General features: G+C 43.3%; 1 protein-coding gene across 5 annotated transcripts in view; it reads right to left on the reverse strand.

Annotated features, from left to right (window-relative positions):
- LUC7L2 (LUC7 like 2, pre-mRNA splicing factor) overlaps positions 1-4,092 on the reverse strand; it is a 60,966-nt gene extending 56,874 nt beyond the window's left edge. The window contains exons 1-2 of one of the 5 annotated variants that reach the window (XM_046020010.1): positions 3,629-4,092; positions 615-698 (exon numbers count right to left, since the gene is read on the reverse strand). In XM_046020010.1, coding sequence (XP_045875966.1) covers positions 615-652 — 38 coding nt within the window. In that variant the 5' untranslated portion in view covers positions 653-698; positions 3,629-4,092. The other 4 variants (XM_046020014.1, XM_046020011.1, XM_046020013.1 and 1 more) reach the window with 4 other exon arrangements.
- Between the last annotated feature and the right edge of the window lie 7,721 nt (positions 4,093-11,813).

Raw genomic sequence — 11,813 nt, forward strand, 5'->3', positions numbered from 1 at the left:
AGTTTTAGCTAAGGGACATTCCTGCAATTAACCAAACTCAGAAAAAATAACTAGTCTGTGCAAGGACACTGAGTTCCTCCTACTGTCACACAGACAATTCTCAAATTGCTGCTTGAATTCTCCTTTGCTGATCCTCCCTTCTTTCAAATGGACTATGCTCCGGGGGAAAAAAAAAAATTATCCCTCTCCCTTCTACTAATGCCAACAACTACAACAAAAAGGTATTTATAAAGTTTAATTTACCTCAAACTTCAGATAAAATAACATACTAATTTATATCTACTTATGGTTCCTCTCTCCTAAAAAAACTTAAAATATACTTATTTTTCAACATTTTTTGAGTGTAACATAGGAAATTATTTGGTTTCCCGTTTAACAGACTATTGATTTAATTTGAGGCAAAAAAGGTTAAGTGACTTACCCAAGGTTACAATTAGAGGTACAGCTGGGGCTAAAAACCAGGTCTCCTGAGTCTCAGCCCAGGGCTCTTTTCCTTAGCCCATGATGCCTTATCAGAAAAATCCAAATACAGTCAGACCCCCAGTTACATGGGTATGAGTTACACTGATTCACATATACAAACTTTATATAGTGTGACCAATGTTTCAACTCACGCGGTACCCTGCTTCCATTTATGCAGTATGCCAGGCATCGGCACGATTTTCAGTGGCACACAGGCGGTTGCCACCACCAGGGCCCTAGGCAAAATTGCAAAGAAGGCAAAGTTTGTCTTTGGCCCTCCCACCACCCTTATGCATTCCTCTCCCACCACCTGGTCATCCCCCTGCCCAGCCTCCCAGCACCATCATGCTGCCCTCTGGTTGTCCAACGCCCCCCACTTCCACCACTCACCCAAGACTGTCCTTTCTGGTAGTGCCCAGTGATCCAAAATTACCTCTCCATTTCCCTGACACTAAAATTCCTATTCTGAGAATTTCAATAAAGATTAGGTAATCTATAGGATTAGCTGAATTAAGTAACTCAAAATAAGGTACTTTTAATAGACTTACATCTCCAAAGAGCTTAAAATGGAACTTAATAAAAACTGAGTTGGGAGAAGGGAAGAAGGAATAAATATTTTTATTGGTGGAGGAGAGGGGGAGGTGAAAGGGAAACAAAGTATTCCCAGTGCCCTAGGCCTCTTGTGCCACTTCAGATTCCCTCAGAGACAGGACACTAAAGGTTGAGGAGGGGTTATTACAACCTTGAGTCACATGATCCCAGAAGACAGTAGTTGTTTTATAGTCAGTCTCTGCGATGATTTTTTTAAAAGGGGGGGAGGGGAAGAACTGCCTTAAACACACCCTCCCCTACCTACCTTTTCCATCTCTCTCCCACCTCTTGGATCCCCATTTCCACCCCTAGTGCCAAAGACACCCAACAGCATTCCCTGTAAGCTGTTCCTTTGTCCAATACAAGGCTTTTCATTTTATGGTTTTAAAATTATATGGTGTTATTCAGGAACGTATTCTCCTACCCCTGGATAACTTGAAGTTGACTGTATGCTAAAAAAGAACAATCCTAATTATTTAAAGGTCCTGAATCGTAAGATGAAATATGTAAACTCATTATCTGGTCAGGAAAAGAATGTTCTGATTCTTATCTTGTATACATAAAAGAACTAATATGGGTATCTAAAAAAACATTCATTTCTTTTCCTTCAAAGTATTAAGTTTCTTACTTCTGGCCCAACACAGCAGTGAAAATCCAGTCATTTCAGCTAAATAATATCGTGGACTCGTTAACATGAGTTCATTGGTAAATCCTCTTAGTCTGAAGGCAAAAAAAATCCGGTAACATACACATAAAAAATGTAAATTTATTTGTATACAAAGCAGAACGGATTTTAAGAAATCCATATTTCTGCTGACTACACACACAAGAATATATTTATATATATATATGTATTTTTTTTAAATGTAGCTTTGCAATACTAGATTGGCTACCTCATTTGGAAATGTATCAGGTGATATCAGGTGACAGCAATTACTTTGATCCAAATACCCTCCCAGTCAAATTAGAAAATTCAATCCATGCAGAAGGTACCAAAAATGGTATCCATCTAGGATTAAAAGGTTCATGTAAAATCTTAAATGATTTCCTTACTTTTATTACAAAAATTAGTTACTCTGTCAGCTAAAATCCTGAATTAGGTCCCTTCCCAATACGGTCTTCATTATGGAAAAGGAGCAATGTTAAGACACACTACAGGTATAAAATAACCATTCTTATCTAACAGTGAAAAATGAACACATAAAAAAGTTCCAGGGGCATTTTTAATTAATGTTAACTTTCAAGGGTTTACTACACAAAATTCATTTCCTTCCCAATTTTCCCCTCCTCTCTACACAACCGCAAGTGGGTCTGCCACACCTCCACCTATTAGTCTGTACGTCCTATGAAGACAAATTCCCAATATGGGCTTTTATGAAAACTAAACTGTGAATCCTGAAAAGCCAGTCTCTGTATGCACTGCGAAAAATACCTCAATTCAGTACATTTTTTGAAATCTACTCACATATTTTGCTGCAAAGTATTCAAGAAAATTACAAGAGCAACTGTTAAAAGTGTAAGTGTGCCTTTTTTCTTACGCCAAGCAATTTAAGTAACTTTTCAAGAAAAAAGCATTTCTTTAATGGCTAAGAAACGATCTGCCAAACAAGCAACATAAAAATAAGCAAGTGTTTTGCTTTTAAGGAAGTACTGAACTAGACCTTTCCTCCGTATTAGCATTATTTGAGCTCAATTTGATAATACATTATCATCACCAAAAAAAACAAAAGCATTTCATCTTTTTATTTAGAAATCTCTTTATGACAAAAATATCCGCAACTAGTAATTTTCTACACAAATTCTAACCTAAGTGCCTAAAAGGACCGTTGTTTCCCTCAATTCTATTTCACTGGGCACCACATTTTCAAAATGGTTCTATTTTGGGGCACATGCAAGATTTGTCAATATTTACTGAACAAAGCTATTAAATTCTCTAACAAAATGGAGGTCTCTCGGAAAAAAACAAGCCATAACATTTCTTTTCACAAAATGGGGCCAAACACACCCACTTCAAGAAACCATGGTTTGGGTCAGATTTTTCCGTAAGGATTGTTTCTGTGGGGAACGAGAGTGCACTTCTGGGACTGGGTTCCTAGTGAAGCTTCTCTCCGGACCCAGATTAAGGGGCGGGGGGATGGGGTGGGGCAATTCTCTCTGGATGCTCTGGAGGGCGGCGGCGAGGGATGATCCCAAAGCTCTGGGTTAAGGAATTCAGGGGGAGGAGGCCTTAGCGGTTCACCGGTGCCTAATCAGCCACAAAACGGGATGACCGACTACGCCGAGAGACGTGGGCTCTGCCGTCCCAGACAAGTCAACATTGAATCTCAAACTCTCCTTTCTGCCTCCAGGCCCCGCCTGACCCCATTGGCAGCAGTTCCCGCCAATCCGCTCGGTCACCGCCCCCCAAGCCCGCCTGCCCAGCCCTGATTGGATGGGACGGGAGCCGGGACCTCGTGTTACCAATCTGGGAGCCCCTTACTCAGCCACACACGCAAGCCCAGGTACGCCCGTGGAGCCCCTTCCCCTCGCTTTCCCCGTCCCCTCCCCCACCCCCAGGGCACTGGCAGACACTTACCGTCCCGGGAGGTGCCCATCAACTGGTCCAGCATTGCGCGCATCTGGGCCTGCGCCGACATGGCGGCGGCGTAGCGAGCGGGCGGGGGTGGGGCGCAGACCGGGCCCTCTCGGGCAGTGGGGACAGGGGAAGGGGTGGGGGAAGGTGAGACGCTGTCTCAGTTGCCGCCGCCGCCGCCTCAAGGCGTGTGGAAAGGGAGCCGCAGGGCTTGTAGGAGAGTCCCGGCTGCGCTCCTCACGACGATGTGTAAGTAGAAGGCAGCAGCCCCCGAAAGCAGCCCTCGTTCCCTCACTCTCCGTCGGCTCTTGGAATAGAAGCGTTACGGGCTAAGCAAGCTCTCGCCTCCAACACCGCCACCCGCCAGAAGCCGTCAGCCCCCCCTTCAAGCTCTGACGCCGCTCGCCGCCACCGTCGTCGCGACGTGAGCGCGCACGCTCCTCGCGCTTAGTTGTTTCCCGCGGGGGCTCCACCAACTGGCGTCCAACTGTATTTGCTCCACCCGCCCCGCCCAGGAGAGGTTCCACCCTAACGGCTCTGGGGCGCGTGCACGCGAGCTTCTCCCGCCCCTTTCCCCCAGATCTCGCGAGACTCTGGTTACCGAACGACCCTCGAGCTGGATCCGCCCGAGGCGCCAAACCTCACGCTACCAATTGCAAGTGGGCCAGGGCTGCGGGGCACTATGCTGTGCTGGCGAAACAGACGCAGGTTAGCAAATGTGCCAGAGGGCTACCCCGAGTCGGAAGTAGGTGGAGACCTTGCCGGTCGGTTCGACTGAGGTTAGCAGTCTTAGTGCTAATAGAGGCGTATTTTAATGATTATTCGCTGCCCGAGTAACTCCTTTTCAGGGGCCCACCCGGAATAGTGTACGCTCCACATTTCCCCACTGCTGCCTTGACCTCCAAAAGGAGCCCTGGAGATGTGAAATCCGGGTCATTTCCCTTCCTCTATGCATACAGGCTTAACAGCACCTTCCCCCCCATTAGGATAAATCAAGTTCAGGAAATATCACCTGAAATTAATACACTAGGAAACAGATGCTCTAACCCATTCAGACTGATTATGATTATTTTTAACGGGAAGCTGTTAGTCTAAATTTGGAACTATAAAAATTAAGCAGTATTCTCAGAAAGGAAAGATGATCTTGTAGAAAGTTTCTTTCCTGCTTAAAAGATAAGTTTGAAGAATAAGGCCTTTTCAGGGTATCAGCAGCATTGACAGTGGGAAAAAAAGCCTGTGTGGTCATAGCTTGCCATCACCTTGGATTTAAAATTGTAGTCGAGTGATTGCTAACTGGAACTTTAAGCAATTTATTTCCTTAATCTCGTATTTGTAGATCTAAACACACATTTATAGATCTAAACATACCTCATAACATTGTTGTGAGGACTAGATAAGCTAACGGAAAATGCTGAGCTTGATATTTTGACTTTTATAAAATATTAATTCCTTAAAATAAGACATACGTACTTCTAGATACTTGGAAAAGTAATGGTAACGTTTTTTCATTAAAAAATTTATGTGCGGGGCGCCTGGGTGGCTCAGTGGGTTAAGCTGCTGCCTTCGGCTCAGGTGATGATCTCAGGGTCTTGGGATCGAGTCCCACATCGGGCTCTCTGCTCAGCAGGGAGCCTGCTTCTCTCTCTCTCTCTCTCTCTCTCTCTCTCTCTCTCTACCTGCCTCTCTGTCTACTTGTGATCTGTCAAATAAATAAATAAAATCTTTAAAAAAAAAAATTTATGTGCGGAGCGCCTGGGTGGCTCAGTGGGTTTAGCCTCTGCCTTCGGCTCAGGTCATGATCTCAGGGTCCAGGAATCGAGCCCCCCATGGGCTCTCTGCTCAGCAGGGAACTTGCTCCGCCCCCCCCCCCCCCCCGCCTGCTGCTCTGTCTACCGGTGATCTGTCTGTCAAATAAATAAATAAAATCTTTAAAAAAAAAAATTTATGTGCATCAGGGGCGCCTGGGTGGCTCAGTCATTAAGCGTTTGTCTTCGGTTTGGGTTCTGATCCCAGGATGCTGGGATGGCATCAGGCTTTCTGGTTGGCCTGCTTCTCCCTCTCCTACTCCCCCTGCTTGTGTTCCCTCTCTTGCTGTGTCTCTGTCAAATAAATAAAAATATATTTTTAAAAAATTTATGTGCATCAACCTGGAACTTATAATCTATTAGCAAGAAAAAAACAAAGTACTAGTTGTAGTCCCAAGATCCGTTTAAATGCACATTGGGCGAGGGGCACCTGGCTGACTCAGAGGTTGATCTCAGGGCTGTGAGTTCAAGCCCCACATTGGGTGTAGAGATTACTGAAAAAAAAAAAAAAAAAAGTAAATAACTAAAATGCATATTGGGCCAATAAAATTTCTTAAATTGTCTTTTGTAACTGACAAAATAGTTTCCCTCCAATTATTCAAAGAACTCAAAATTCCAACAACTCAAAAACTATTAATATCATTGAAAACAATTTACGGTAAAAGTGTACTGGGGCTCCTGGGTGGCTCAGTCCTTAAGCGTCTGCCTTCAGCTCAGGTTATATCTCAGGGTCCTGAGTTTGAGCCCCACATCAGGCTCCCTGCTCCATGGGAAGCCTGCTTCTCCTTCTCCCATTCCCTCTGCTTGTGTTCCTTCTCTCACTGTGTTTCTGTCAAATAAAATCTTAAATAAATAAATAAAAGTGTACAGTTTATTCTGTCCTAGAGGGAGGTATAGTATATATACATATATACAGTATGAGACAATATCCTTAGGTGGAAAGTAGAGCCACAGGTTGAATAATACGTTAATGAAGAGAATTTTTTTTTTACTTCCTACTTTTCTGGTTGCTTACATTTTAAATGGGTCTCTTAAAAACAGCACACATTTTTTTAATTTAATCCGATATTCACTTTTAATTGAATTTATTCATTTATATTCATGTAATTACTCATATGTTTGGGCTTAAAGTTCATTTTGTCTATTTGTCTCATCTATTCCATTTTCTCTCCTTTCCTGTCTGCTTTCTAATCATTCCATTTTCCCCCCTTCTAGTAGTTTGGAAGTTTTATTCTTATTTTAGTAGTTACCCTAAAAGTTCTAATAGGCATTCTTAACCAGTACTTTTTCACTTTCCCCAGATAACACAAAAAACTTAGAAAACTAACTCCAATTAACCTTTCCTGAAGTTATATACCCATTACCATGTGTTTTAGTTCTATGTTCTTTAAAACCAAACTTCATAGACTGTTCATTTGCCACTTTTTTTCCTCTTCATTCCTTCTGGAATCTCTGCCTTTCCATCTGGGATCATTTCCCTTTTGTCTGAAGTTTAAACTTTAGGACACGAGTCAGCAGTCTACAGTCCACAGGCCAAATCCATCCCACTGCCCATTTTTCTGAATAGTTTCATTGGACTACCGCCAGGCTCATTCATTTACTATTGTCTCTAGTTGCTTTTGCACATGCACTACCACAGCACTGTTGAGTGGTTGTGACAGCTACTGTATGGCCAGCAAGACGGAAATATTTACTATCTGGCTTTTTACAGAAGTTTGCCTAATCTGCTTCAGACTTTGCTTTTACATTGGTCTGCTAATGGGGAACTGTCCCATTCCTGTTGATCAGAAACAATCTTTCTTTTCCCTTTCTCAATTCTAGGTGGGGGGACACCTGGGTGGCTCAGTGGGTTAAGCCACTGCCTTCAGCTCAGGTCATGATCTCAGGGTCCTGGGATCGAGTCCCACATCGGGCTCTCTGCTCAGCGGGGAGCCTGCTTCCCTCTCTCTCTGCCTGCCTCTCTGCCTACCTGTGATCTCTCTCTGTCAAATAAATAAAATCTTTTTTAAAAAAAAATTCTAGGTGGGTATTTTTATTGGGTATAGAATTCTAGGTTTGAATTTACTTTCTTTCAGCATGCCTTTTCTTTTGCCTTTTCTTTTGCCTTTCACCTTCCATTGCTCCTGTGAAGTCTGACACTCCTTTGCAGATAGTTGGCTGCTTTAAAATTCTGGGTTTTTTTACTCTGGGTTTCCTGCAATTTTACTATGATGTATCTGGGTGTGGATTAATTTTTTTCTGCTTTTAGGATTCATTCAGCTTTTTTTTTTTTTTAAAGATTTTATTTATTCATTCGACAGACAGAGATCATAAGCAGGCAGAGAGGCAGACAGAAAGGGAAGCAAGCTCCCTGCCGAGCAGATAGCCTGATGCAGGGCTTGATCCCAGGACCCTGGGATCATGACCTGAGCCGAAGGCAGAGGCTTTAACCCACTGAGCCACCCAGAAGCCCCTCATTCAGCTTTTTTTTTTTTAAAGATTTTATTTATTTATTTGACAGAGAGAGAGATCACAAGTAGGCAGAGAGGCAGGCAGAGAGAGAGGAGGAAGCAGGCTCCCTGCAGAGCAGAGAGCCCGATGCAGGGCTCGATCCCAGGACCCTGAGATCATGACCTGAGCCGAAGGCAGCGGCTTTAACCCACTGAGCCACCCAGGCGCCCCCCTCATTCAGCTTTTAAAGACTGATTGATTTATTCTGAGAGCAAGAGTGTATACGTGGGGCGGGGGGAGCAGAGGGAGGGGAAGAGAGAGAATACCAAGCAGACTTCCCACTGAGTGAAGAGCCTGATGTGAAATTCCATCCCAGAACACTGAGATCATGACCTGGAGCAGAAATCAAGAGCTGGCTGGTTAACTGAGCCACTCAGGTGCCCCATGTTTAGCTATTCTTAAATATTGTTTCTCACTCCTCCACTTCTGAAACTCCAAGTAAGTGTTTATTAGACGGTTTTCACTGTAACCTCTGTATCTCTTCAGTCTCCATTTTCTACCTTGTCTTGGCAAGCTGTCTTCTTGGTATTTTGACAAATGTGATCGTTCATTAGTCTCCTTTCAGCTGTATCTAGTCTGCTGTTAAATAGATCAATTGAATTATTTATTTTTTCAGTTCTAGAATTTTTATGGGTTTCTTTCTCAAGTCTGCTTTGTCATTTTTTAAAATTTTTATTTATTTATTTGACACAGAGAGAGAGATCACAAGTAGGCAGAGAGGCAGGTGGGAAGCAGGCTCCCTGCTGAGCAGTGAGCCCAACTCGGGGCTCGATCCTAGGACCCTGAGATCATGACTTGAGCCAAAGGCAGAGGCTTTAAACCACTGAGTCACCCAGGAGCCCCTACTATGTCATTTCTTAATAGTTGGTTCCCTGATAAAATTTCCAAGCCTGGGTATTCTTTGATGCTACTGAACATAATTTTTTTGTAATCTGAGTTTGCTAAATCCAATTATCTGAAGTATTTTGTAGTTTTTTTTCTGTTGCCTATTGTTTCTGCTGATTTTCACTCATGGACTCTTTGTTTTCTTGTATGTCCAGTTATCTTTATATGTTGAGCCATATTTTTGAAAAATTACATATAAAAGGGGTGCCTGGGTGGCTCAGTGGGTTAAGCTTCTACCTTCGCCTCAGGTAATGGGCTCAGGGTCCTGGGATGGAGCCCCGCATCAGGCTCCCTGCTCAGTGGGGAGCCTGCTTCCCCTCTCCCTTTGCCTGCCTCTCTGCCTACTTGTGATCTCTGTCTGTCAAATAAATAAATAAATAAATAATATTTTTAAATAATTACATACAGGAAATAATATAAATCTAAGTAGGATATGATGCTATCTTCCTCCAGAGGTTTTTATTTTTCTGATAGGTAACTGTAGACCTTACTAGTCAAGGACCACTGTTAATACAGGTTCAAGGCCTCAATTCCTCTTGACCACCAAAATGACAAAAAAAATCGGCCAAGAATCTGGCAAGGACTTCTTTACTTACAGTTCATCTTTGAGGGTGAACTTCAGGGTTCTAGATTCAAGTGGATGCAGATTTTTTTAGGGTGCCTACCTTGGTGGGCCCTAGACTTTGTGTTAACCCTACAAACCCACCAGAAGTGTAGCTCAGTTTCAATACAAAGCTATTACTTACACAACTGGCAAGTGCCATGAAGCCAAATTTGTGTCTTTGTGTGCTACATTTACAAGGAACAAGCAAGTGGTTCGGGAAGAGGAACAAGAGATAAGAGGTCTGGACTAGAGTATTAGAGAGATTCAGGGGATTCTTAGGAAGTAGAATCTAATCAATTCAGTGATTATTTAACTGAGGGTATGAAGGAGAAAGCAGTCAAGAATGACCCTGTTTTCTGCTTTGAACGACTGAGTACAGGTGCCAGTACCAGAGGAGATTTATAGGGGAAGATGATGAGGTTCCATTTCGGATGCTTTGAATTTGAGATGACTTTGAATCATCTAAGTGGTATTGTCTTTGAAGCAGCTGGACATAGAGGGCTAGAGGAGGGCTTGGACTGGAGTTAGCCTGTTCATGATAATTGAGGCCTGGGAAGTAGAGGTGATTTCACCCAGGGAAAGGATATCAAGTGTGAGGTAACAACCTAATCTTGAACCTGAAGAATGCAAACATATTAGGGACATGCAGGAGAGTAAACTGAAGACAGATGGCTAGAGCAAGAGAAGAAAACAAGAACGTGATGTCATCAAAGCCAAGAGAAAAGAATGGTCAGTAGTGTCAAATGCTTCCTAGAGGGGCACCCAATTGGTTCAGTACGTAAAGCATTGAACCCTTGAGCTCGATATCACGAGTTCAAGACCCACATAGGGGTAGAGTTTAGTAAAAAACAAAAACAAAAAATCCTTCCTAGAGATCAAGCAAGGTAAGGAATGATCCACTGAGTTTAGTGACCTGAAGGTCATTTGTAACCTTGCAAAGCAGTTCAGGTAGAGTGGAGGGGCAGAAACCAGACTACAGTGGACTGCGGATGGTTGGGCAGTGAAAAATGCAGAAAATGATGCAACACAGACTATTAATCTCAAAATTGGTATGTTGAACTAAAGAAGCCTACTCCAGAGCACATACTATAGGAGTGCATTTGGATGAAATTCCTAAGCAGGCAAACTAATTTATGCTGACAGCAACAGGTCAGTGGTTACCTGAGACCAGGGGTGGGGAAGGGGAATTGACTAGAGAGGGGCACAGGGCAACTTTTGGGTCGATGGAAATGTTCTGTAGTTTTAGTGGGTTATTACACAGATGTATGCACTTGTCATTATTCACTGACCTGCACATTTAAAGTGGGTATATTTATTATATAAATTATACGTCACTACAGCCTATTTCATTGGGGTGTCTGGGTGGCTCAGTGGGTTAAAGCCTCTGCCTTCGGCTCAGGTCATGATCCCAGGGTCCTGGGATCGAGCCCCGCATCGGGCTCTCTGCTCAGCAGGGAGCCTGCTTCCCTTCCTCTCTCTCTGCCTGCCTCTCTGCCTACTTGTGATCTCTGTCTGTCGGATAAATAAATAAAATTTTTTTTTTTAAGATTTTATTTATTTATTTGACAGAGAGAGATACAAGTAGGCAGAGAGGCAGGCAGAGAGAGTGAGAGGGAAGCAGGCTCCCTGCCGAGCAGAGAGCCCGATGCGGGACTCGATCCCAGGACCCTGCGATCATGACCTGAGCCGAAGGCAGCGGCCTAAACCACTGAGCCACTCAGGCGCCCCTAAATAAAATCTTTTAAAAATAAATAAATAAATAAAATGTAGAAAATGAGGGGTGCCTATCTGGCTCAGTCAGAGAAACATGTGACTCTTGATCTTGGGGTTGCGAGTTCAAGCCCCATGTTGAGTGAAGAGATTACTTAAATAAAAAACGTGAAAATGTAGAAAATGAGTATAATTCATTAAATAACTCAGTTTGTGAAGAGGTAGTAGCTGTAAAGGCATTTGTGTAAAAAGTCGAGTGTTTTTATTTATTATTAAGATTTATTATTTATTTTGGGAGAGAGTGGGGGAGAGGCAGAGGGACAGAATCCTTAAACAGACTCCCTGCTGAGCATGGAACCCAGTGTGGGCCTCCATCTCATGAGTCATGAGATTGTGGCCTGAGCTGAGTCAGACACATAACCAATTGAGCCACCCAAGCGTCTTTATCTTTTTATATAAAAGATTTATTCCAGAGGGGCACCTGGGTGTCCTGGTGGATTAAGTGTCTGCCTTCAGCTCAGGTCATGATCCTGGATCCCCAGGACTGAGCCCAGAGTTGGATGCTGTGCTCAGCAGGGAGTCTGCTGCTCCCTCTCCCTCTCTCAAATAAATAGATAAGATCTTAAAAAAAAAAAAAAAAGAGGGGGGCATGTAGGTGGCTCAGTGGGTTAAACCTCTGCCTTCAGCTCAGGTC

Source organism: Meles meles, chromosome 10 (genome assembly GCF_922984935.1).
Source record: "Meles meles chromosome 10, mMelMel3.1 paternal haplotype, whole genome shotgun sequence".
NCBI classification, from domain to species: domain Eukaryota; kingdom Metazoa; phylum Chordata; class Mammalia; order Carnivora; family Mustelidae; genus Meles; species Meles meles.